Below are 25,206 nucleotides of genomic sequence, written 5' to 3' on the forward strand. Positions count from 1 at the left end.
AGAGCTTAGTTAGAACCCAGAGAAACAAAATGCTATTTCCTTCTGGCTTAAACTTCACAAAGTGAGAGGAGAAAAGAACAAAAAGTCTCACTCACACCTCCCGTCTCAGTAAAACTACAACAAATATTTTCCTCTTTTTTTACAAATTTATTTTTAGTTGAATGGGTGTTTATATTTTTAAAGATTTATTTATCATACAGTAGTCTGCCCAAATGTGTGCCTGCAAACCAGGAGAGGGCACCAGATTTCATTATAGAGGGTTGTGAGCCACTATGGGGTTGCTGGGAATTGAACTCAGGACCTTTGGAAGACCAGCCAGTGCTCTTAACCTCTGAGCCATCTCTCCAGCCCCTTGTATGGGTGTTTTATCTGCATGTATGTCTGCACCATGTGCAGTGCCCACAGAGGCCAGAAGAGGAGGTCAGATCCCCTAGATGTAGAGTTCCAGTTGTGAGCAGCCCTATGGATGCTAGGACTCAAGCCTGGATCCTCTGGAAGAGCAGCCAGTGCTCTTAGCCATTGAGCCATCTTTCTAGCCCCACTCTCTAAAAAACTATTAAAATGAAAATTTGAGAGGTTAAGTGCTCTCAATCACATAATTTGGGAGCAGAGGCAGGCAGAGATCTCTATGAGTTCAAGGCCAGCCTACTCTACATAGTTTCAGGACAGCTAGAGCTAAATCAAGAGACTTTATCAATATAATAATAATAATAATAATAATAATAATAATAATAATAATAATAATAATAATTGATAGCTGGGAGTGATGGCTCATGCCTTATCCCACCACTCGGGAGTCAGAGACAGGCGGATCTCTGTGAGTTGGAGGCCAGCCTAATCTGCAAAGTAAGTACAAGACAGCCAAGGCTACACAGAGAAACCGTGTCTCGAAAAAACAACAACAAAAACTAAAACAAAACAAAACAAAAACAAAACAGAAAAACCCCAAGAAACCAAATCAAAAAAACTGAAAGACCTCAACCCTACCTCCACAGTTAGCCATTTCTTCTAGCAAGGCCACACCTCCTCCAATAAGGCCACACCTCCTGATAGTGCCACTCCCTATGGCCAAGCATTCAAACACATGGATCTATGGGGGTCATACCTATTCACATCACCATGGTGATGATGATTGTGAAGATGAAGAACAAGAAGACCAGGTGCAGTATCTACATGCATAATCTTAGCACTCTAGAACTCTTGGGAAGGAGACTATTGAGTTAGAGGTTAGCTAGGAGCTACTGTGTCAGATATGTTTAAAGAAAAGAGAGGTAGAAGAGACAGCTCATCAGTTAAGAACACCTCCTGCTCTTCCAGAGGATAGGAATTACAGTTCCAGCACAAAGATCAGGTAACTCCAGCTCTGGGGATCTGATCCTCTTCTGACCTCTGTGAGTGGACATGGGTGCAAACACAGCCACACACACTACATAAAAATTAATCTTAGGTTAAAGATAGCATACCTCTTTAATCCCAGTACTCCAGAGGCAGAAGCAGGGGGGTGTCTGTGAGCTCAAGGTCAATAAATTCTGGCCAGTCAGGCTGCAGGCTGCACAGTGAGACTCTAGCTAAAAATAATTCTATTTCTCTCTCTCTCTCTCTCTCTCTCTCTCTCTCTCTCTCTCTCTCTCTCTCTCTGTCTCTCTGTCTCTCTCTCTGTCTCTCTCTCTCTCTGTCTCTCTGTCTCTGTCTCTCTCTGTCTCTCTCTCTCTCTCTCTCTCTCTCTCTCTCTCTCTCTCTCTCTCTCTCTCTCTTTGGTTTTTTGAGACAGAGTTTCTTTGTGTATCCTTGGCTGTCCTGGACTCACTTTGTAGATCAGGCTGGCCTCGAACTCACAGCGATCTGCCTGCCTCCGCCTGGGATTAAAGGCGTGCGCCACCACCGCCCGGCGTAATTCTATTCTCAAAAGAAGAGTAGGAACCAGGGACTGCAGGCATGTCTTTAGAGTGCTGTGGACTTCCTTCTCTTTGCATATTAGGAGCGTGAGCTGTACCTTGCCTCATGTAGCTTACACACTACTGGGCAGGGAGAATGGGGGGAAAGTACTTGGGAAGTAAGACTAGTCAGCATCTGTCCCAGACAACCTGGGGTACCACCACCCAGACCACACGGGGAGAGTCGCTGCATTTCTTCCTAAGCAGCAGGCTGCTGAGGAAGCTTGGCTGACTGATGGTGGGTGGGGTTGTGGGCAATGAAGGGCCTTAGTTTCCTTTCTACACGATTGTGTTCCCTTACTTGTTACAGAAGCCTTTGTTAATAACCCTGTGAGGGCTGGAGAGACGGCTCAGAGGTGAAGAGCACGGTCTGTTCTTCCAGAGGGCCTGAGTTCAATTCCCAGCAGCCACATGGCGGCTCACAACCATCTATACCTTGTAATGCCCTCTTCTGGTGTGCAGGTGTACAAGCAGATAGAGCACGTGTGTGTGTGTGTGTGTGTGTGTGTGTGTGTGTGTGTGTGTGTGTGTGTGTGTGTGTGTATTTTATATATATATATAAAATAAAATCTTAAAAAAATAATAACCCTTTGGTATGTATATCTCACTGTCTCAGAGTCCATTTCCTGGAGTATTCATCCTACATATGAACACAATAGGATTTACTTATAAAATTTTGAGACAGGATCTCCTCTATCCCAGGCTAGTCTGGAATTCACAACGTAGCCAAGGATAACCTTGAATGTCTGCATCTTCCTGCTTTCACTTCCCAAGTGTAGATATGCACTTCCATGCATATGTCGTGCTGGAGACCAAACTCCTCAGGGATCCATGCATAGTAAACACACTACCAAACGAACGAAGCAAACACATCCCTAGTGCTAATACGACAGCGTTTTCTTTCTTTCTCTTGTGTGTATATTTGCATGTGTGTGGGCACACGGGTTTGTGAGTGGGAATGCCCAGGTGTGCACTTGCATGTGGAGGCTAGAACTTGACAGGCCATGTCTTCTTCTTCTTCTTCTTCTTCTTCTTCTTCTTCTTCTTCTTCTTCTTCTTCTTCTTCTTCTTCTTCTTCTTCTTCTTCTTCTCCTCCTCCTCTCTCCTCCTCCTCCTCCTTCTTCTTCTTCTTTTCTTCCAAGGCAGGGTTTCTCTGTGTAGCCTTAGATGTCCTGGAACTTGCTCTGTACACCAGGCTGGCCTCAAACTCAGGGAGATCCTCCTGCCTCTGCCTCCCAAAGTGCTGGGATTAAAGGTGTGTGCCACCCCCCTCCCCCCCCCCACTCAGGCCATGTCTTCCTCACCGCTCGGCACCCTATGCATTTAGGTATGATCTCTCCTTTGAACCAAGTGCTTCTTGACCGGGCTAGCCTAGCTAAGCTGCCCCCACCTCAGGAAACACCCTTTTCCTACTTCTTCTGACACTGGGACCATAGATGACTCAAGTGGGTAAAGCTACTTGCCACAGAAACTTGAGGATTAGAGTTGGGACTCCCCAGCTTTTGTGTGGGTGCAGAGGAGCCCCCTATGGCAGTATTTTTTTTTAGAATGTTAGGTATATTTTATTTAAATTGCGCTAACAAAAGCGCATAGTAAAATCCAGTTACAGTACAAAAATCTATCATTGGCATAGAACTTTCCAGGTGACATAACAATGTTTAGAAGTCTTGAAATGGATTCTGTTGGCTTTGTTATCATTCTGCTGTGGACACATGGTTCAGCTGCTTAGCATACTGAACTAATCAGGTCAGGGACATGGGTGGATTTCACTCTGGTTAACTCATATGACATCTTCATTACAAAGCTACAAAATTTCCCCCTGACTCTGGACAATGTACTGCAAATGTGAGCTGTTAGTCATAAGGTATTTATATTTGGGAGGGGGAGGAATGAGCTGGTATTAATATCTTTGAGATTGCAAGGCTCTCGCCCAGCTGCTGACACTGCAGTACTACAGTAGGCATGATGTTCCTGTTGCTAAGTAACAATACTCTGAGGAAGGGTCCAGGATGAACTCATTTAGTGTTAATTCCCACTCTCAGCAAAGAGGAGTCTTTGGTAGGATCCTACTTTGTACGTAAATACAGGAGTCCATCTCTGACAGGAAATCCGAGTGGAGCCCTCTGCTGCTCCTGGAGTTTCCCTAAGCCCACATCTCTTCCTTGATGTCTAGACAACAGGATGGTGACCATTTACAGGACAACTTCCTCTCTTTTCTTATACAGACCGTGCAATCTTAAAGCAGGAAGTGAGCTGTGTGTGTGTTTGTGTGTGTGTGCATGTTAGAATATCTTTTTTGTTGTTGTTCAACCTATTCAAAAGCAAGCAACACACCAGCTCAGCTACACAGGCCCCGACTAAAAGAAGGAAATTTATCCAGTATCTTTCTTTTTTTTTTAGGCCTGGATAGGGCAAACCTCGCATCAGAATCTCTAGCAACAAATATTTTTGAAAGTAGATAATGGGCTGGAGAGATGGCTCAGAGGTTAAAAGCACTGGTTGTTCTTCCAAAGGTCCTGAGTTCAATTCCCAAAAACCACATGGTGGCTCACAGCCATCTATAATGAAATCTGGTGCCCTCTTTTGGCCTGCTAGCTCAATTGCAGGCTGAATACTGTTTTTTGTTTGTTTGTTTGTTTGTTTTTGTTTTGTTTTGTTTTTTTAGGAGGGTTTCTTTGTGTAGCCTTGGCTGTCCTGGACTCCCTTTGTAGACCAGGCTGGCCTCGAACTCACAGCGATCCACCTGCTTCTGCCTCCCCCTAAGTGCTGGGATTAAAGGTGTGCACTACCACTCCTGGCTCTTGTATAAATAAATCTTAAAAAAGAAAAAAGAAGTGACTAAAACTGAAAATACTGGCTGCAGGCTCCCTTGCCCTGACTCTGGCACATAATTTCTCAAAGCCAGGCTAGTCCCATTAAATTCTATGTAAATCTGTCCAAAACAAAACAAAACAAAAAAAACTTGTGGTCCTAATTGTAAGTTGTCTGGATTTGTTAATATTTTTCCTTTTTTGTGTGTGTGGAAAAATTTCCTGGGTTTTACATAGTCTTTTTTCCCTGTAACTTTTTTAAGCAATTATTTTATTTACTTTTATTTTGTGTGCATTGGTGTCTTACCTGCATGCATGTCTGTGAGAGTGTCAGATCTTTAGAGTTACAGACAGTTGTGAGCTGCCATGTGGGTGCTGGGACTTGAACCTGGAGCCTCTGGGAGAGCAGTCCCTTAACCTCTGAGCCATCTCTCCAGCACCCCCTATAACTTTTTGTTTTGTTTTTGTTTTTAAAGACAGTGTTTCTCTGTGTAACCTTGGCTGTCCTGGCCTCACTTTATACACCAGGTTGGCCTCAAACTGACAGAGATCTGCCTGCCTCTACCTCCCAAGTGCTGGGATCACAGGCATGCACCACTGCGTCTGGCTTTTCTTGCAGTTTTTGCACCTATTTCCTTCCTGAGAACTGGCTTGGAGACCCCAATTCCCTTCCGTATTTTCCTTCAAGAAGTTCTTCTATTTTTAGTTTGTAATTGTGTGTGTGTGTGTGTGTGTGTGTGTGTGTGTGTGTCTCTGTGTGTCTGTGTGTGTGTGTGTCTGTGTGTCTGTGTGTCTGTATAAGTGAATGCAGGTGCCCATGAAGGCCAGAAGAGGATGTGCAATGCCCTGAAGTTGTGGTTACGGGTGGTTGTGAGTCACCTGACATGGTTCTGGGAATTGACCTCTGCAAGCGCAGTCTATGCTTTTAGCCCCTGAGCCACTTTGCCAGCCCCCACCTCCAGAACCGCCATTGCTTTTGCTGCCTGTTGCTCTCCCTTGGCTCCTCCACCTCAAACAAATACAGCCTTTGACTGACAGCAATGATTTCTGTTGATTGGTGACTATCAGCAGCAATGGACCAGAAATGTTCTCAGTGTTGGGGTTTGGAGCCCTGAGTTTGTCCAAGTGATACCTTTAGAGACAGACGAACCCAGAAAAGTCAGTGGTGGCACAAAAGGGCCAATGGGTACATTATCATGCAATCATCTGAGAAGGTAGCAATACCTTCCCACCCCACGCCACCCCATCCCACCCTCTTTTTTTTTTTCTTTTTCCTTTTACTGGGAGGTTTGGGATAATGGGGAGAAATGCTCCCTGGGAAGCCTCAGTTTTCTAATTTTGCTCAACACTCTTAAAATCTAGACTCTGACCCCAACTGATTTCATAACACATGGACTTCTCCTCAACTTCCCACTTCCACACTTACCCAGATACCTCTGAGTTGATGGTGTGCAGGCATCTGTGACTACCTGCGGATCTTAACCCTGTGCCCTGGGTTAAGCCCAGTACCCTATCTCAGTGGGCCAGTGTCTAAATGTGGGCTATCTACAATTCCCCCAAAATAAAACCTTTTATGAACAGCCATCTGATGCATGGTGCTGATCAGGCCACAGGACCCAGGCGTCTGGCTTCTGGTAGTGAGCATAGCCTTTAACCAGTGAGCCTCCCCTCCTGACCAGATCCAGTCTTCCATTAGCACACTGCTACCTGAAATACACAAGCTGCTCATAGGCCCAGGGCCTCAGAGCTGCCCTTCAGCTTATCGCTTGGTTTGGATGCTGCTCTTTTCCAGTTTAAGAGGATAACATGCCCCACCTGGTTACGATGCACGGTCCTTCCCACACCAGTTCATGTCATTATACTATTTTGTTTGTTAAGACCAGGCCTCATTTTGTATCGAAAACCATAAAGACTTTCTACGTCCGTCCCAGCTCTGAATAATGCCATGGAGACTTATCTTTATTTATGATAGTTTTAGGCCATGGCTTACTGTTGTTCCCAATTAACTTTTTTTTTTTAAGATTTATTTATTATGTACACAGTATTCTGCCTGCATGTATGCCAGAAGAGGGCACCAGATTCTCATTATAGATGGTTGTGAGCCACCATGTGGTTGCTGGGAATTGAACTCATGACCTTTGGAAGAGCAGCCAGTGCTCTTAACTGCTGAGCCACCTCTCCAAACCCCCCCTCCCCCACCCTCCCCCACCCCCGCCAACTAGCTCTTATAACCTATGTTTAATCTACATTCTGCCACATGGTTCTTTGCCTCTCCTCAAATCAATGGACTTCCTCCACGTCTCCTGTCTCTTCGGTGAATCTTTTTGCACCTCTTTCTTTCCCATAGTTCCTTTCTCTCTGGAAGTCCTGCCTATTCTCCCCTGCCTTTGCTATAGGGTTAGGGTTAAGGTCAGCTCCTTATTCAGCCAATCAGAAGGTTCTGGAGAACAATGTTTACAAAACACGCAGACGGGTGATGCCCAACAACACCAAAGTCCAACCTGTACTCAACTCTCCGGGTATAGAAATCAGCATTTGAATAATACAAAGATAATCTTTACACAGTGCACAAAAGCACCACTCCAGCAATCTCAGGCTGGCCTCAAACTAGGGTCCTCCTGCGGCAGCCTCCCTGGGACTGCAGACATGTTCCACCATATCTGGTGTTCTTTGGAGATGAGGCCTCCTGTAAGCCACGCTTGCCTTGAACACCTGCCTTTCATTTCCTCTCAGTGCTAAGATTCATGTACATCACTCCCTGGCTCATCCCTTGATCTTTCTGAAATCAGAAGCGGGAAAGAGCATTAGCTTTAGTAGCTAGAACACAGGAAATCAGCTTCCTGTTCCTTTCGATATACAGGCATGGAGACCTAGTTAGACATATTGGAGACTTTATGACATGCCTAATACAGACCCTACACTACTAATTTACATGTCAAATCACAAAGAAATGGCTTTTGTTCTGCTATGCTAGTCTCTAGTACTGGCTAGCATTTATTAATTACCAGAAAAGGTGTTAAATACTTTATAAGCATTACCTTATTGCATCCTTCAGCAACGACAGGCTAATATCTTAACCATTATTCTGTCCCCCCTCCTAAATCAGATGACAGTGCTGAAAATATCTAGACAACTACCATTTTCTTTTCTTTCTTTTTTTGAGACAGAGTTTCTCTGTGTAGTCTTTTTTTTTTTTTCAAGACAGGGTTTCTCTGTGTAGCCTTGACTGTCCTAGACTCGCTTTGTAAACCAGGCTGGCCTAGAAATCAAAGCGGTCCGCCTGCCTCTGCCTCCCAAGTGCTGGGATTAAAGGCATGCACCACCACACCTGGCCCTGCCATTTTCTTGATAGTTACAGAGGTAGGGGGTAGAGCACAATGCCATCTTTAGGTGGTCTCTTTGTAATTAATATTACAAATGGCACAGGCCTTTAAGGATCAATTAGATAGGTTTTTCTTTTTTGATACTGAGTTCCTCTGTATAGTCCTGGAACTCACAGACCAGGCTGGCCTTGAATTTACAGAGATCTGTTTCCCTCAGTCTCCTGAGTGCTGGGACTAAAGGTGTTCGTGCCACCACAGGTCTGCTTTTGGTTTAGGGTTTTGTTTTTTTTTTTTTTACTTTTTTGCTGGTAGTCTTCAAATATACGCTTTTTTAACTCAAAAACTATAAAACTTTGTTTTTGTTTTTTGAGACAGGGTTTCTCTGTGTACATGCAGATAGAGCATTCATACACTAAATAAATGGATATTTTAAAAAAGATTTTATTTATTTTATGTGTATGAATGCTCTACTTGCATGTAGGTCTGCATGCCAGAAGAGGGCATCACATCCCAGTCTAGATGGTTGTGAGCCACCATGTGGTTACTGGGAATTGAACTCAGGACCTTGGGAGGAGCAGCCACTGAGAGTCCTGTTCTCCTGGCTTTCCAAGTAGTCATAAACTCAGCATGCCGCGGCTATGACGGTAGGGAGGTGTTAGAGCCACACACATCACCTGGGGCTCTTACTCTTCTGTTAGGGCTCAGGGCTATGCATCCCCATGTTCACCTCATTTTCCCAACAGCCTAAGCAGCTGTTGACAGCACAATTGATTTGGTTTCCTTGAAGAGATCTAAGTGAATTCCAGGTACTTTTTCTTCCCCAGATAATTTTCTGAAATCATGATCATTTTGCCCTTTTGTAGACTTGATTTTTTTTTTTAAAGATTTCTTTCTTTTTTAAATAGTGTTCTTCCTGCATGTGTGCCTGCAGGCCAGAAGAGGGCACCCGATCTCATTACAGATGGCTGTGAGCCACCATGTGGCTGCTGGGAATTGAACTCAAGACTTTTGGAAGAACAGCCAGTGCTCTTAACCTCTAAGCCATTTCTTCAGCCTGTACACCTGATCTTTAGCTTGGTGATTAGATTGGGTTTGGTGATTCCCAACCTAATTACCTTCCTCTGTGAAGGAGCAAGGGAGTGAGGAGACCAGTAATTCCCTTAAATCATGTGAAAGAGTTGCTTTGATTCTTTGCTAGACTCCACGGGAGACAGGGCGACAAACAGGAGGAATAATCAACCTTCAGTTCCTCTTTACAAACTTCTTAGAGCTCGTCTCTCAGAAACGAAAACGGGTCACGGAAAGAACTGGGCTGGGAAAGAGAAACGCCTCAGAGGCTCATGAATAGAAAGGGTCTGAAGAACAAGCAATGGCAAAGCTGTGATGAGAGCTCCCAAACTTGTCCCCTCAACCCATGATGGTCCCTCTGATGCCTGTGGAGCTTGGATGGGAGGAACCCAATCTACTGTTTTGTTTTGTTTTGTTTTTAACCTTCTTCACGGCATTAAACTTCCCAGAGTTGAGTTTAGCCTTTCCCAAATCATCTTTCTATCTCCAGGGCCTAGCTTTGAGTTTGCACAGAATAGGCACTGGCGGCTATTTACGTGGAACATTCCTGAGAGTGTAAACGGTCACCCGTTGGCATAGTGTGCTAAGCCGTTGCCTGTTGCACCTTTGTATGGTCTGAGGATCAAGCAGGACAGAAGTCGCTGTCCTCAGGTACAGATGAGTCTGAGTCAGAGTCAGTTGCCATGCAGAAATCAGCCAACTAAATCCCACAGGCCTCGCTCTAGGCGTCCAGTCTCTCCACGCCTGGGCATCTCTGAGTGTCTCGAGTGGGGCCGCCGGGACTTGTAGTCGCGTAGACGCGCTGCACACGGACTAAACTACAATGACCAGCGTGCCCCGCGCCCCGCGCCCCTTCTCTTTCAGTCTCTGGGACTTGAGAGGCTCCGCAGACCTGCTGACTGAAAACCGATATGGCCGCCACTCTGGGCAGCGGAGAGCGCTGGACCCAAGGTACCACCAGGTCCCGGACTGGAGGGTGGGTCAAGGCAGTGTTCCGGAGAGATCAGGAATGCGGTTCTTCAGATCTTAAGGCGGAGATCCTGGGCCAGATGGAGGCTTATGGGAAGATGCTAAGCCTGGGTAGGGTTTGGGTTGCAGTGGAGGACGGCCCAAGGCAGAGGCTAGGAACGCTGCCTCCGATTGAGGCTGTGGCCCTGAACTCAGTCACCGACTATGACTAGTTGCCACCAGGCCCCCAACCCTGCCCGGGGCTGCCTGGTGGGTCTTGACTTCCTGTGACTCGAGGGCTCTTAAGGATGCCGAGTTGTGTTAACTTACCTGCCGCTATGGATAACTCCTCCAGGTTAGCCACCTGACTCTCAGTCCCGGTTTCATCTTGTCCCTCTAGGCCTCATCGGGCCAGTAGGCTGTCTGTCCTTTTCCATCCTACGGTCAGGCAAGAAGTTTTGATCCCAATACCTATCATGTGTCCTACATTATGCTGATTCTGCAGGGGGAATTTGACAGACGCGGGTCCCTGAGGTCACAGAACTGTCAGTCCACTGAGAGAGTTTGACCAGTTAACAGCCTTTTACAAACACGGCCAGTAAGTTCCTGGGTTACCACAGCAAGGTTGGGGGTTTGGGTTGCACACTGACAAGGTATCCACCACCAGCTGGGTGTCGAGAAGAAGCTTCGAGGAGAAAACGTTACATAGAAAGACGTGAAGGGCGCGTTGGAGTTAGCCAGGCAGCCGTAAAGCAAGAGTGTGGAGAGCCTGTCACTGAAGGGTCGTAAGTAGGAGAGAAAAGGATTCCTGAAGCCTTTTCAGGCCTTTTGACAAGACAGGAATGCCCCGTCCTGGCTGGCTTGCTCTGTATTCAGTGAGTACTGAGCCCTCTTGCGCTAAACTATAACCTTTTTGTGGGCAGGAGTTGGTCTTACCCATACAGCCCCTGGTATGTCTAGTCCAGTATCTTGGTTCATATTAATTCTACAAGTGTTAGCTTATTGAATTAAAAAAGATTTATTTTATCTATAATTATGTGTGTGTGGAGGAAGGAACATGTGCCTGTGAGTTCAGGTGCCTTCAGAGGCTACAGCCATCAGATCTACCTGCAGCTGGAGTTACAGGAGGTTTGAGCTGCCACGCGAGCGCTGGAGGCCAAAGCCAGGTTCTTTTTTTTTTTCTTGAGACAGAGACTCTCTCTGTTAGCCTTAGCTGTCATGGACTTGCTTTGTAGGTCAGGCTGGTCTCGAACTCATAGCCATCTGCCTGCTTCTGCCTCCTGAGTGCTGGGATTAAAGGCCTGAGCTACCATGCCTGGCCAAAGTCAGGTTCTTTTTTGTTTTGTTTTGTTTTGTTCTTTGAGACAAGGTTTCTCTGTGTAGCTTTGGCTGTCCTGGACTCACTTTGTAGACCAGGCTGGCCTCGAACTCACAGCAATCCGCCTGCCTCTGCCTCCAGAGTGCTGGGATTAAAGGTGTGCGCCACCCATGCCCAGCCTAAAGTCAGGTTCTTACAAGAGCAGTCCTCACTCTTAACTGCTGAGCCATCTCTCCAGCTCCTACAGATGCTAGTTTAAAAGATTTGAACTACTCCATTCTTTGTTTTGTTTTGTTTGGGGGGGGTTGTTTGTTTTTGAGACAGGGTCTGTTTATGCTTTACATTTTAAGGGTAGGAGGCATTGCAAGCAAAGCATTGTTTTATGAGCAGTGTCACCTCTGACTGTAGAGCACAAAGAAGTGGGTCTCTCTTGTACACTGTGCTACAGGGGGAGTATTGGGTAGAGATGCCTCACAAAGCCCTTTTCTGTATCTAAGTGAATTTGTTGAATGTGCATGTTAAGTGTGGTGAAATTTTGGGGCTCTGTGTTTCTGGCATTTAAACTTTTTTTTCTTGAGTGCATCCCATATTTTCTGTATAGTATTCCAGGGAAGGTGTTTGCTGGAGTTTTGAATGGATGTTTTTAGTCATCTTAACTTCTCTTATCTCCAAGCTGCCTCCCAGAGAGTTAAGGCAAATAGCAAAACGGTAGAGCTGGGCATAGCTGCATATGCCTGTTAATTCCAACACTAGAGAGGCTGAGGCAGAAGGTTCATGAATGGGAGGCAAGCCAAAGGTACCTAGTGAAAGCTTTTCTCAAAAACAAAAACAAAACAAAACCCAAAGTCTAAAGTTGATTTGACCCGGAGGTTGGCTTGGGGGTTGCTTTGCAGCTTACATTGATGCAATTAGAAGAAACAAATACCCAGATGACAGACGGCCTGACAGCCATGATCCCTGTGGTTGCTGTAACTGCATGAAGGCGCAAAAGGAAAAAAAGTCTGAGAATGAGTGGAACCAGACCCGGCAGGGAGACGGGAACTCCACATACACTGAGGAGCAGCTGCGTGGGGTACAAAGGTAAGCCCGGAGAAGGATAAATAAGGGATTTGATATGAAGTGCTCAGAAGAGTGTCTGTTTAGTGTGTGGATGTTCTCCCTGCCTGTCCGTGCACCATGTGTCCTCGGAGGCTGGAAGAGGGCTTTGAACACTAGAACTGGAGGTACAGGCAGGCAGCACCCATCTGGTGCTCAGAGTCAAACCCAGGTGCTTTGGAAGAGCAGCCAGTGCTCTTCAGCACCGAGGCATCTCTCCAGCCCCCTTCTTGAGTTCAGATGAAAGACTGGGTAGAAATGGAGTCTTTGAGCAGACCATGAGTTGTCTGATCTGCTTTAAGGGAAGCAGAGAAGGGGGCTGAAGAGATGGCTCAGTGGTTGAGAGTGCTACCTACTCTTCCAGAGGTCCTGAGTTCAATTCCCAGCAACCACATGGTGGCTCACAGCCATCTATATAATGAGATCTGGTGCCCTCTTCTGGCCTGCAAGAGTACATTTAGATACATGCAGATAGAGTACTCATACACATAAAATAAATGAATAAGTCTTAAAAAATAATAAAAAAGATGTCCTTAGTAAGGTGTGGTGATCCAGGTTTGGGTTTGTTTGTTTGTTTTTCGAGAAAGGGTTTCTCTGTGTAGTCTTGGCTGTCCTGGACTCACGTTGTAGACCAGGCTGGCCTTGAACTCACAGTGATCTGCCTGCCTCTGCCTCCCAAGTGCTGGGATTAAAGGAGTGCGCCACCACTGCCCGGCGGTGATCCAGGTGTGTAATCCCAACTACTAGGAGACAGAGAGCCGGATCTCAGGGTTAAGGCTAGCCTGGACAACAAACGGAGTTAAAGACCATACTGGGCAGCTAGGGAAACCCAGTCTCAAAACAGTGAAGAAACAGCTGGCGGTATAACTCACGGTTAGAGTGTCTGCCTAGTATTTCAACACCCTGAGTCCAGTCCCCAGAATCATAAAACAAACAAAAAAGAAACCAGATTAATCCTAGTACTTGGGAGTTCAAGACCAGCCTGGTTTTCAGAGCGAGTCCAGGACAGCCAGGGCTACCAGAGAAACCCTGTCTTGAAAAACAAAAACAATCCTGAAAAATAAAAAAGAAGAAGAAGAAAAACAAACAAACAAAACAAAATAAATAAGGTAGCTAGCTTATTTTTCCTTTTTCCTTCCTTTTTTAAATTTTTTATTTTTCAAAACAGAGTTTCTTGTGTAGCCTTGGCTGTCCTAGACTCGTTTTGTAGACCAGGCTGGCCTCGAACTCACAGCGATCTGCCTGCCTCTGCCTCCTGAGTGCTGGGATTAAAGGCGTGCGCCACCACGCCTGGCGCTGGCTGATTTTTCTAGCTTTGCTGTTCTCAGATTAACTTTCTTCTGCCACTTCCATGGATAGAGGAGGCATGGAGGAGTGCACCCCAAGGAGCGGTGCAAAGCACTGAGGTCTGGGGAGGAAGGCTTGGATGCTTCGCTGTGGGTTCACTGATTTTCTCTTAGGCTTGTTTAGAGCTCACAGGCTGGAGGGGAGTGTTGTACAGATCAAGCCTTGGCAGATAGACATATTGAAATCTTTTTCCTTTAAGAATCAAGAAGTGCAGAAATTACTATGAAATTCTGGGTGTTTCTCGCAATGCCAGCGAGGAAGAGCTTAAGAAGGCTTACAGGAAGCTCGCCCTGAAGTTTCACCCGGACAAGAACTGCGCTCCTGGAGCAACGGACGCCTTCAAAGGTTTGACCTTGACCCTTGCCCATCTGCCCTTGGGGTGGCAGCGGCAGCAAGTTTGTTAGTTTTTATAACTTTTAATTATATTTGTTTATCTTAGTAGGGGCATATGCGTGGAGGTCAGAGAACAACCTTTAAGAATCAGTTTTGGGCTGGAGAGATGGCTCAGAGGTTAAGGGCACTGACTGCTCCTCCAAAGGTCCTGCGTTCAGTTCCCAGCATCCACATGGTGGCTCCCAAACATCTATAATGTGACCTGATGCCCTCTTCTGGCCTGCAGAACACTGTACACATAATAAATAAATAAATATTTAAAAAAAATAAAAAAGAATCAGTTCTTGCCAGGCGTGGTGGTGCATGCCCTTAATCCCAGCGCCTGGGAGGCAGAGGCAGGTGGATCGCTGTGATCCTGATCCAGGACAGCCAGGGCTACTACATTTTTCCTTGACACACACTTTTGTTTGATACGGATTCCTGTATCCCTGTCTGGCCTCAAACTCAGGGACAATCCTGTTGCTTCTGCTTTTCTTTTTCTTTTTCTTTCTTTCTTCCCGCCCCCCCCCCCCCCCAAGACAGGCTTTCTCTGTGTTAGTCTTGGCTGTCCTGGACTCCTTTTGTAGACCAGGCTGGCCTTGAACTCACAGCCATCCGCCTGCCTCTGCCTCCTGAGTGGTTGGATTAAAGGCGTGCGCCACCACACCTGGCTTGCTTCTACTTTTCAAATGATGGGAATACAGATATGCACCACCAAGCCTGGATTTTTACACACTTGTGTGTGTGTGTGTGTGTGTGTGTGTGTGTGTGTACATATATGTTGTGCTCCTGTGTATGTCCATGTGTGTAGAGGCCAGATGACAAACTCAAGTGTTGTTTTTCAGAATCCATCCACCTTTGTTTTTGAGACAGGGCCTCTCACCGGCTTCAGGTAGGCTGTGCTGGTTGTCAGACCCCACAGTGTCTGCCTTAGCAGGCTGGGTTATGAGCGTGGACCCACAGAGCCTGGCGTCCTACATGGGTTCTGGGCACTGAGCTCAGGTCATTATGCTGCAGCACACAAACACTACCTGTTGGATATCGCTTGGCGCTCTTTCTCTTTCCCCACCCCCCTCCACCTCTCTCTCTTGAGACAGGGTCTCAGTCTACAGCCCTGGCTGTCCCGGAACTAGTTCTGTAGACTAGGATGGCCTTGAACTCAGAGATTCCCCCCTCCCTCTGCCTCCCCAAGTGCTGGGATCATAGGCATGCACCACCACTGCTTTTTTTGTTTTGTTTTGTTTTTTTGGTTTTTCGAGAAAAGGTTTCTCTGTGTAGCCTTGGCTGTCCTGGACTTGCTTTGTAGGCCTTGAACCCAAGAGAACCACCTGCCTCTCTCTGCCTCCCTGAGTGCTGGTATCACAGGCAGCGCCACCACACGGCATGACATTATTAATAGCAATTATTAACAGTTCCCCCCAACCTTCATCTACTTACGTTGGTATCTTTTTTGGAACGAGGTTGGATTTTGATTTTTGTTTTCTGTTTTGGGGGCTGGAGAGTTGGCTCAGCAGTTAAGAGCATTTGTTGCTCTTGCAGAGGACCTGGGTTCAATTCCCGGCAACAACAGTATGTCTTACAATCATCTGGAACTCAAGTCCTTAGGGACCTGATGTCCTCTTCTGGCCTCGAAGGGAAAATCTTTTACATTTATTTCTGTGGGTGTGTGGATATATAAAGGCCAGAGGACAGCTAGCAGAATTTGGTTCTCTCTTTCTACCATGTGGGTTCCAAGGATTGACCCTAAGTTATCTGGCCAGGTGAGGAATGCTTTTGCTCACTGAGCCATCTTGTGGGTACCTAAGAAAATTTAAGTTATTCTTGGGGCTGGAGAGATAGCTCGGTGGTTAAGAGCACTGCCTGTTCTTGCAGAGGACCAAGATTCAATTCCCAGCATCCGCACAGTGGCTCACAACTGTCTGTAGTTCCAGCTCTAGGAGATTCAACACTCTCTTCAGGTCTCTGTGGACACTGCACACATGTGGTACACATACATACAGTCAGTCAAAATGTCCATACACATAAAAGGAAATAAATTTTGTTTGCTTGAGAAAATGCCCGTGTAGTCCTTGCTGACCTGGAACTCACTATGTAGACCAGGTTGGCCTTGAACTCACAAGAGATCTGCCTGTCTCTGTCTCCTGAGTGCTAGGATTAAGGTTTGTGCTACCATGCCCACCTAAAAAACAACCTTTGTAAAAAAAAAAAAAAGGCCCTGAGTGTGATGGCGCACACTTGTAATCCCAGCACTCTGGGAGGCAGAGGCAGGTGGATCAATGTGAGTTCGAGGCCAGTCCAGTCCACAAAGTAAGTCCAGGACAGTGAGGGATACACAGAGAAACCCTGTCTTGATTAAAAACAAAAAAACATTTTTTAAAAGTGCCTGTATACCATGAGGCCAGCTTCTCTGTTGTAACTCTGGTTCTCACAGCACTGCTTAGAGAACATGTGGAAAGCCCACGTTCTCTCGTGTTTTTGGTGGTGAGCCCAGCCTTTGATGGCTGAGCCATCTATCCAGCCCCCGTGTTCTCCTATCTTCAAATGGAAGTCTTCTCAAAAACCAATGCCATTTCTTTGGGAGATCTGTTGCATTTCAAGGAGTATATCAGCCGGGTGGTGGTGGCACACACCTTTAATCCCAGCACTCGGGAGGCAGAGGCAGGCAGATCGCCATGAGTTTGAGGCCAGTCTGGTCTACAAAGTGAGCCCAGGACAGCCAAGGCTACACAGAGAAACCCTGTCTTGAAAAACTAAAAGAAATACAAAAACAAAATTAAGGAGTGTGTGTGCATGTAAGCAACTTTATTTGTGTGTTTCTGTTTTTCTGTTTAGCTGATTTCTTGATGCAAACACTAATAGTTTTGAAGAAGAATCGTAACAAAGTGCTTTTTCCTACTGTGTCTATGGTTGTGTTGATACCAGCAGGTACCTGTGACACAGAGTGCAAGGAATATCTGTGTGTGTGGTGTGGTGTGGTGTGTGTGTGTATGTGTGTGTGTGTGTGGTGTGCTTGGCAGATCCTGAGCCTCACAGGTAAGCGTGCTTCTTACCTGTAAGCTGCAGCTCCATCCCTTAAAGAATTTATATTTATGTGCATGTGTGTGTTTATTTGTCTGTGCTCACACTGTATGTACATATGTCCTAGAGGTCAAAACATGGTGCCAAAATCGCAGAAACTAGAGTTTCAGGCAGTTGTGAGGTACACATTGTGATGCTAAGAACTGACCATGGGGTTCTCTATAAGAGCAACAGTGAGCTGGGCGTGGTGGCGCACACCTTTAATCCCAGCACTCGGGAGGCAGAGGCAGGAGATCTCTGTGAGTTTGAGGCCAGCTTGGTCTACAAAGCAAGTCCAGGACAGCCAAGGCTACACAGAGACACCCTGTCTTTTTTTTTTTTTTTTTTTTTTTTTTTTTTTGGTTTTTCGAGACAGGGTTTCTCTATGTAGCCTTGGCCATCCTGGACTGACTTTGTAGACCATGCTGGCCTCGAACTCACAGCGATCCGCCTGCCTCTGCCTCCCGAGAACTGGGATTAAAGGCATGCGCCACCACGCCCAGCGAGACACCCTGTCTTGAAAAACAAAAACAAAAACAAGAGCAACAGGTGCTCTTGACTCTGAGCCATCTCTCCTGCTCCCTCCAAAGCCCATTTTTGAATAATAGGAATGGTAAGCATTTCTCCAACATGTCTGAAATTATTGTCACTCAGAGCTAGGGACAGAGTCCTAACCTCAGGACAGCTGGGGTGACTCAAGAACCCCTAGTTAAGGGCTACTTCTCAGTTCAGTAGCAGTTCCTAGTTGTTCCTATTTATCAAGACTGAGCGATCCCTAGGGCAAGTCCTTTGAGGGAGCTGTGTGAGGCTGTCTAGCCTCAACTCTGGGCGTCTTGCCTTTGCTGCAGTGGATGTTGTTGCCATGGTGATCCTCAGCCACAGCCAGGGATGTGCTCATGTGCTGCCTCTTGTTGGTTGCAGCAATAGGAAATGCCTTCGCGGTCCTGAGCAATCCCGACAAGAGACTCCGATATGATGCGTATGGAGATGAGCAGGTGGCGTTCACTGCACCTCGAGCCAGATCTTATCGTTATTACAGAGATTTTGAAGCTGACATCTCTCCAGAAGAACTATTTAATGTGTTCTTCGGGGGGCATTTCCCTTCAGGTTGGTATCTTTTTTTTTTTTTCTTTTTAAGTTTTGCAAGCATGTATGTCTGTGTACCTTATGTGAGGCTGGTGACAGAGGTCAGAAGAAGGCCACTCTGGAACTGGAATTACATTTGTGAGTGCTGTGGGTACTGGGTCCTCTGGAAGAGCAGCCAGTGCTCTTAGCCACTGAGCCATCTCCAGCCCAAAGCTGGTATCTTAAAGCTAGGATTCTTTGTTCCTCTCGTTACCTCTCTCACTCGCTTCCTCTCTTTTGCTGTCTCTGTCTCTCCCTGGGGGGGGGGCCCTTCCCTTCCTGCTCTCCCACGCTCATATAATAAACTTCTCCATATCATAAAAACAAAGTATGAATTTTTATACCATTTTTTTAATGGATGTTTGCTAACTCTTGTTTGTTTGAAGATCTGAAAAGACCCCGGGCATGATAGCACAGACCTGTAATCCCAGCACTCGGAAGGCAGAGGCAGGCAGATCTCTGTGAGTTCAAGGCCAGCCTGGTCTACAAAGTGAGTCCAGGACAGCCAAGGCTACACAGAGAAACCTTGTCTTGAAAAAGAATATAAATAAATAAATAAATAAATGATGCAGTGGACTGAATGGGAGTTTGATGAAGTCTCTAGCCTACACCTGTGCTTAATTTTGACTATATCATTTCATTTCTTCCACCTTAGTCACATACCTGAAAAATAGGACTGATATGAAAAACTATATTTACATATTACAGCACTGTAGACTGAACCCAGTGTTCACAAATTGTAGGCAAGGCAGAATCTAAGTGCCCTAGCTGCCTGGCTGGTTTTGAAACCCTTATGTAGCCCAAGGCAGTCTTCTTGAACTTGCTGTCCTCCTATCTCAGCCTTTCAAGTAGCTGTGATAATAGACTACATTTCCAGGCCTGCCTGAGGGGTTGTTTTTACTAATTGTTTTTCATGACTTTTTTTTTTTTAATGGGGCTTGTCAGGGATGAGAAAAGTCACCTCAGGGCTTGCCCCTCGGGTTAGGTTTTGTAAATGGTTTATAGATCAATAGAGAAATGTCTTTTATTAATGTCATCACAAAATTGCAATTACAAAGAAAAGTTAGGCCTCTCCCCAAAACAAATACTATTTGTAAAAATAGGGGGAGACAAGATAAAATCAGGGAGGGAAGTGAGTGTGTGTTACATGTGCTTGCCCCACCACACCCGAAGCCTGAGTATGATCTCTGGGACCTGCAAGGCAGAAGGATAGAAACAGTTCTGCAAAGCTGTCCTTTGACCTCCATGCATGTACACATGTGCACACATGCATGCACATGCATACGCAAACACAGACTAAATAAATGAATAAATGTAATATTTTTAAAAGTCCTTTAGGGGCTAAGGAGATGGCTCAGGGGTTAAAAGCACTGGCTGCTCTTGAAAAGGACAAAGGTCGCCAGGTATGGTGGCGCACACCTTTAATCCCAGCACTCAGGAGGCAGAGGCAGGCAGATCACTATGAGTTTAAGGCCAACCTGATCTACAAAGTGAGTCCAGGACAGCCAGGGATACACAGAGAAACCCTGTCTGGGGGCGGGGGGAAGTGTGTGAAACCACACCCAGTAACATAACACAAATCAATTTTTAAGGAACAAATGAAAACACATAAAAACAGCTCAGCAGCTAAGAGCACTTATAGAGGACCTGGGTTTGATTTTCAGTACCCACACAGCAGCTCACAACCATTCCAGGTGGATCTGATGCCTTCTCGTGGCCTCCCTGGGTACTGCATACATACAGTACACACCAGTCCTATACACTGAATTATATGAGTGGCTATTAAAGATGCCAGTTACAAGCCGGGCATGGTGGTGCACGTCTTTAATCCCAGCACTCGAGAGGCAGAGGCAGGTGGATCACTGTGAGTTCGAGGCCAGCCTGGTCTACAGAGTGAGTCCAGGACAGCCAATGCTACACAGAGAAACCTTGTCTCGAAAAACCAAAATAAATAAATAAATAAATAAATAAATAAATAAATAAATGCCAGCTGCCAACACTGGCCACTGAAGCAGACAAAAGTATGTCCCATAGGATTCATGGCTAAAATGCTCTGTCTGTCTTCTGGCCTTTCAGAGTTTCTCCCATGACGTCGGGAGAGTATTGTACATCCCACGCCCAGTTGGCTCCCTTGGCTCACCTACTGCCGTGCTTTTCTGCTGGGTACAATAAACAGATGTCATATCTTTAGCTTCATTGGGAGCAAGACATGGAAAAAGAGAAAAAAGAAATTGCAGTCTCAGGAAAGTTCCCTCCCTCCCTCCTTCGCTCTCTCTAATCGTGTCTCTTTTTCCAGGCAATATTCACATGTTCTCAAACGTGACAGACGACAGTCACTATTATCGCAGGCGGCACCGCTATGAGAGGACACAGACACACAAGAGAGAGGAAGAGGACAAACCTCAGGTGCGTGGGGAGCTGAGATCATACACATGGCCATACTGAGCCTGCTTCTATGGGGGTGAGGAAGCCTGCTTCACCATGCCTAGCTTGTGGGGCTGTCTTTTTTTTTGTTTGTTTGTTTTTTAAATTAAGATTTTTGTTTGTTTGTTTATTTTTCAAGACAGGGTTTCTCTGTGTAGCCTTGGCTGTCCCGGACTCACTTGTAGACCAGACTTGCCTCAAACTCACAAAGATCCACCTGCCTCTGCCTCCCAAATGCTGGCATTAATTATTATTAAGCATACAGTGCTCTGCCTTCCTGTGCATCCACGTGCCAGAAGAGGACACCAGATCTCATTATATATGGTTGTGAGCCACCATGTGGTTGCTGGGAATTGAACTCAGGACCGCTGGAAGAGCAGCCAGTGCTCTTAACCTCTGAGCCATTTCTCCAGCCCATGGGGCTATCTTGATTGAGCTTTTCTGTTTACTAGAGAAAATAGGAGCCGGGCATGGTGGCGCACGCCTTTAATCCCAGCACTCGGGAGGCAGAGGCAGGCGGATAGCTGTGAGTTCGAGGCCAGCCTGGTCTACAAAGTGAGTCCAGGACAGCCAAGGCTACATAGAGAAACTCTGTCTCGAAAAACCAAAAAAAAAAAAAAAAAAAAAAAAAAGTAAGAATCCCTTTACAAATATTCAGAACTAGCTGGGTGGTGGTGGATACCTTTGATACCAGCACTGAGGAAACAGAAGCAGGTGGATCTCTGTGACCTGGAGGCCAGCTTGGTCCACAGAGTGAGTTCCAGAACTGGCAAGGCAACACAGGAGAAGCCCTGTCTGAAGAAACAAACAAAAAATTCAGAATTTTTTTTAAAAAAGATTTATTTATTATTATGAATATGGTCGGCTTGTACCCCTGCAGGCCAGAAGAGGGCATCAAAGATAGTTGTGAGTCACCATGTGGTTGCTGGAGATTGAACTCAGGACCTCTGGAACAGCAGTCAGTGCTCTTAACCACTGAGCCATCTCTCCAGTCCAAAGTTCAGAGTTTAAAGGGGTGTAAAGTAAGAACCCCAGGGAGGCTCAGAAAGCTCAAAAGGCAAGAAGTGCTGCTGGGCTCAGCCTGGCTGTCAGGCTTGCTGGCGAGCCTTGTGACTTGCTGAGTTATCTTGGTGGCCTCACCTTCATGTACACATTCAAAAAACAACAACAAGGCAGTCACAGTGGCACACGCCTGTGATCCCAGCACTCAGGAGGCAGAGGCAGGCGGGTGTCCGTGAGTTCAAGGCCAGCCTGGTCTACAAAGTAAGTCCAAGACAGTCAAGGCTAGATAGAGAAAACAACCAACACACAAAAAGGCAACAACAAATACTATGCCTCTGGCTGGCTCACATCACAGTCCCTGAGAAGATGTGTCCTTTCTCCAAACAGTACTTAGTAAAGGAGGGGGATGAACCTTGACCCTGCATTGCCAAGGAAGAATGTGATTATCTCTGACAGTTAGATGTCTTCAATTTGGACAGCTGTGACATAGTAAGTGTGGCTTAGCACTAGCAATTAGCAACTAGCCCAGCCGTATCTAGCAGAATTACCTAGAGGCGTAAGGGACAGTGGGATTATGGATAGTCAGTGCAGGTTGGAGGTGTTTCCTTTAGCCTCTCAGCAGAGAGAAAATATGTTGTTTGCTTCTAAGTTGAAATCCAGCCTTTTGGCAAACCTTGGCTTTGGGGCCGTTCCTGTGCAGTACAATAATAATCCATTTCCTGTGGATGTCTGTATTCTCAGGCCCTTCTCCGTTCTCTTCTACAGACACCGTATTCTGCGTTTATTCAGCTGCTTCCAGTTCTGGTGATTGTGATCATCTCTGTCGTCACTCAGCTGCTGGCTGCTAACCCCCCGTACAGCTTGTTCTATAAACCGTAAGTTGCCTATTTCTACCTTTTCCCTAGTAACAGCCTGGAAGATGAAAGACTTGAGGTTTTGCTGATTCATGCTGACAGTTCATCTCACCCTCCACGGTGGAGAATGCTGATCTCATGTGCCCAGGACTAGTCATTCAGAGTTTCTCTAGTGTTTTCTGTGGAGGTGAGGACTACCACTACATTTAGGCACTTGGAACAACTAACCTAAACTAAACTAAAAGGAATAGCCCAGCTGTGAGGCAGTGGCCGTGGGAGAGGGATTAGCCTGCTACACAGTGACCCCCCTCTGGTCAACTGCAAAACCGTCTGAATGGGCTTAGAAGAGTCAGCTTAATAATTTGAGCTGCACAGCAAATCTTTGTCACCATGGTGGAGTTAGAAAGGACCCTAATGAAGGCAGGAGTGCTGACAGGTACCTGCATTCCAGCAGTAAGCAGGGACAGAGGATTGCCGTCATTGCAGGCTAGCCTGAGCTACAGTGTGGTGGCGGGGGGGGGAAGAGGAAGAGCAAAGGCACTGAGACTTAGTGGTTTGTTTTTTTTTATTTATTTATTTATTTATTTATTTTTATTTTTGGTTTTTCAAGACAGGATTTCTCTGTCCTGGACTCACTTTTCTAGACCAGGCTGGCCTTGAACTCACAGTGATCCACCTGCCTCTGCCTCCCGAGTGCTGGGATTAAAGGCATGCATCACCACGCCTGGCTTTTTTTATTTTATGGAGGGGCTGGAGAGATTGCTCAGAGGTCAGCAGCACTGGCTGCTTTTGCAGAGGACAGTGTTAATTCGCAGTGCTCACATGTGGTCACAGCCATCCATGACTCCACTTCCAGGGGATCTGTGCAGTCACCAGGCATGCAAATAGTTCATGGACATACATGCAGACAAAACACTCATGTACATAAAATTAAGATTAATTTTTAAAAATTGCAAGGAGGGCATTTGTTACCCATAAGGGCACAGGGTCAAACTATACTATTGTGTTTCTTTTGCTGAGAACAAAATTTGAGTTTTTTGAATGTTGTTTGGTTTGGTTTGGTTTATTAAGACAGGGTTTCTCTGTGTAGCCCTGGCTGTCCTGGACTCAACTTTGTAGACCAGGCAGGCCTCGAACTCACAGAGATCCACCTGCCTCTACCTCCCGAGCGTGGGATTAAAGGTGTGTGTGACCATCACCCAATGAGAACAAAATTTGTTATAATGCTTGTTCAGGCTTGTAGATTATATAAACACTGACAGGAACCTCCTCCCCCTCCTCTCCCTCCTCTCCTTCCTCCTCCTCTTCTTCCTCCTCCTCCTCCTCCTTGTCCTCCTCTTTCCCATTTAGTACTTTCAGTTGCTTTGTTCAAAACTCCTAAGTGAGCATCAAGAACACCAGCTGGCAACACCTTTAGACCTTTTAGATAAGTGAACTCCAGGCAGGCGGATCTCTGTGAGTTCCAGGCCAGCCTGGTCTACAAAATGAATTCCAAGACACCCGGGACTACACAGTGAGATTCTGTCTCAAAAAAACAAAAGAAAGAAGAAAGAAAGAAAAGTAAAGTCCAGTTTGGCTTTTGTTGTTGTTTTTCGGGGAATCTCTCACTGAGTAGTCTGGCTGGCATCTGACTGTGTATCTCAGGCTGCTCTCCTATGTTTGGTTCTCTCACTGCCAGCTTCTAAGTGCCAGGACGGCAAGGCGTGCACCACCAGATCCGATGCCAGGACTGCATGTGCATCCCACTGCATCTAGCTTGGCATTTTTTAAAAAGTAGCCAGGAACTCTTATGTATTTGTTTGTTTTGTATGTATAGCTGAGTGTGAGGCTGGCAAGATGGCTCAGCAAATACAGGTACTTGCTGCCAAGCCTGACGACCTGAGTTTGATTCCCCAGCACCCACGTGGTGGAAAGAGAGAGTAGGGTCTCTCAAGTTGTCCTCCAACTTTCACACGAGTTGTGGTCTGCATATACCTGCCACTCATATGGGGGGCGGAGGGAAGCTGGGCGTGATGACACATGCTTTTAGTCCCAGCACTTGGGAGGCAGAGGCAAGCCTGTCTCCATGAGTTCAAAGCCAGCCTGGTCTACATAACAAGTTCCAAGTCAACCAGGCCTAGAAAGTAAAACCGTGTCTCAAAAAATAAAACAAGCAAATAAATAAATGGGCATGGGCATGCTAGTGCATGTGTGGTCAGAGGAAACTTTGGGAGTGAGTTTATGCTTTCACCGTGTTATGGCAGGATCTCCCTCATTTCTTCCACTGTGTTGCATATTCCAGGCTAGCTGGGCTATGAGCTCCCAGCCAGTTCTCTTGTCTGCTTCCCACCTGGCTGGAGAAGTGCTGAGATTACAGATGGCATGGAGGGAGGAGTCCAAAGGAGGAGGGAAGAATCCAGGAGAGGAGGGAGGAGTCTAGGGGAGGAAGGAGGAGTCCAGGGGAGGAGGGAGGAGTCTAGGGGAGGAAGGAGGAGTCCAGAAGGGAAGGGAAGAATCTAGGGGAGGAGGAAGGAGTCTAGGGGAGGAGGG

General features: G+C 46.3%; 1 protein-coding gene across 4 annotated transcripts in view; it reads left to right on the plus strand.

The window, feature by feature from the left end:
* Positions 1-3,635: 3,635 nt before the first annotated feature.
* Positions 3,636-25,206, plus strand: part of DNAJC18 (DnaJ heat shock protein family (Hsp40) member C18) — a 35,386-nt gene continuing 13,815 nt past the window's right edge. The window contains exons 1-7 of one of the 4 annotated variants that reach the window (XM_084779987.1): positions 3,636-3,798; positions 10,000-10,086; positions 12,295-12,481; positions 14,043-14,188; positions 18,194-18,379; positions 20,694-20,803; positions 22,589-22,698. In XM_084779987.1, coding sequence (XP_084636113.1) covers positions 10,047-10,086; positions 12,295-12,481; positions 14,043-14,188; positions 18,194-18,379; positions 20,694-20,803; positions 22,589-22,698 — 779 coding nt within the window. In that variant the 5' untranslated portion in view covers positions 3,636-3,798; positions 10,000-10,046. Of the gene's footprint in view, positions 3,799-9,993; positions 10,087-10,588; positions 10,682-12,294; positions 12,482-14,042; positions 14,189-18,193; positions 18,380-20,693; positions 20,804-22,588; positions 22,699-25,206 lie in introns of those variants that run through there. The other 3 variants (XM_084779988.1, XM_084779989.1, XM_084779990.1) reach the window with 3 other exon arrangements.

Source organism: Acomys minous (genome assembly GCF_964271855.1).
Source record: "Acomys minous genome assembly, chromosome: 4".
Taxonomy (NCBI): Eukaryota; Metazoa; Chordata; class Mammalia; order Rodentia; family Muridae; genus Acomys; species Acomys minous.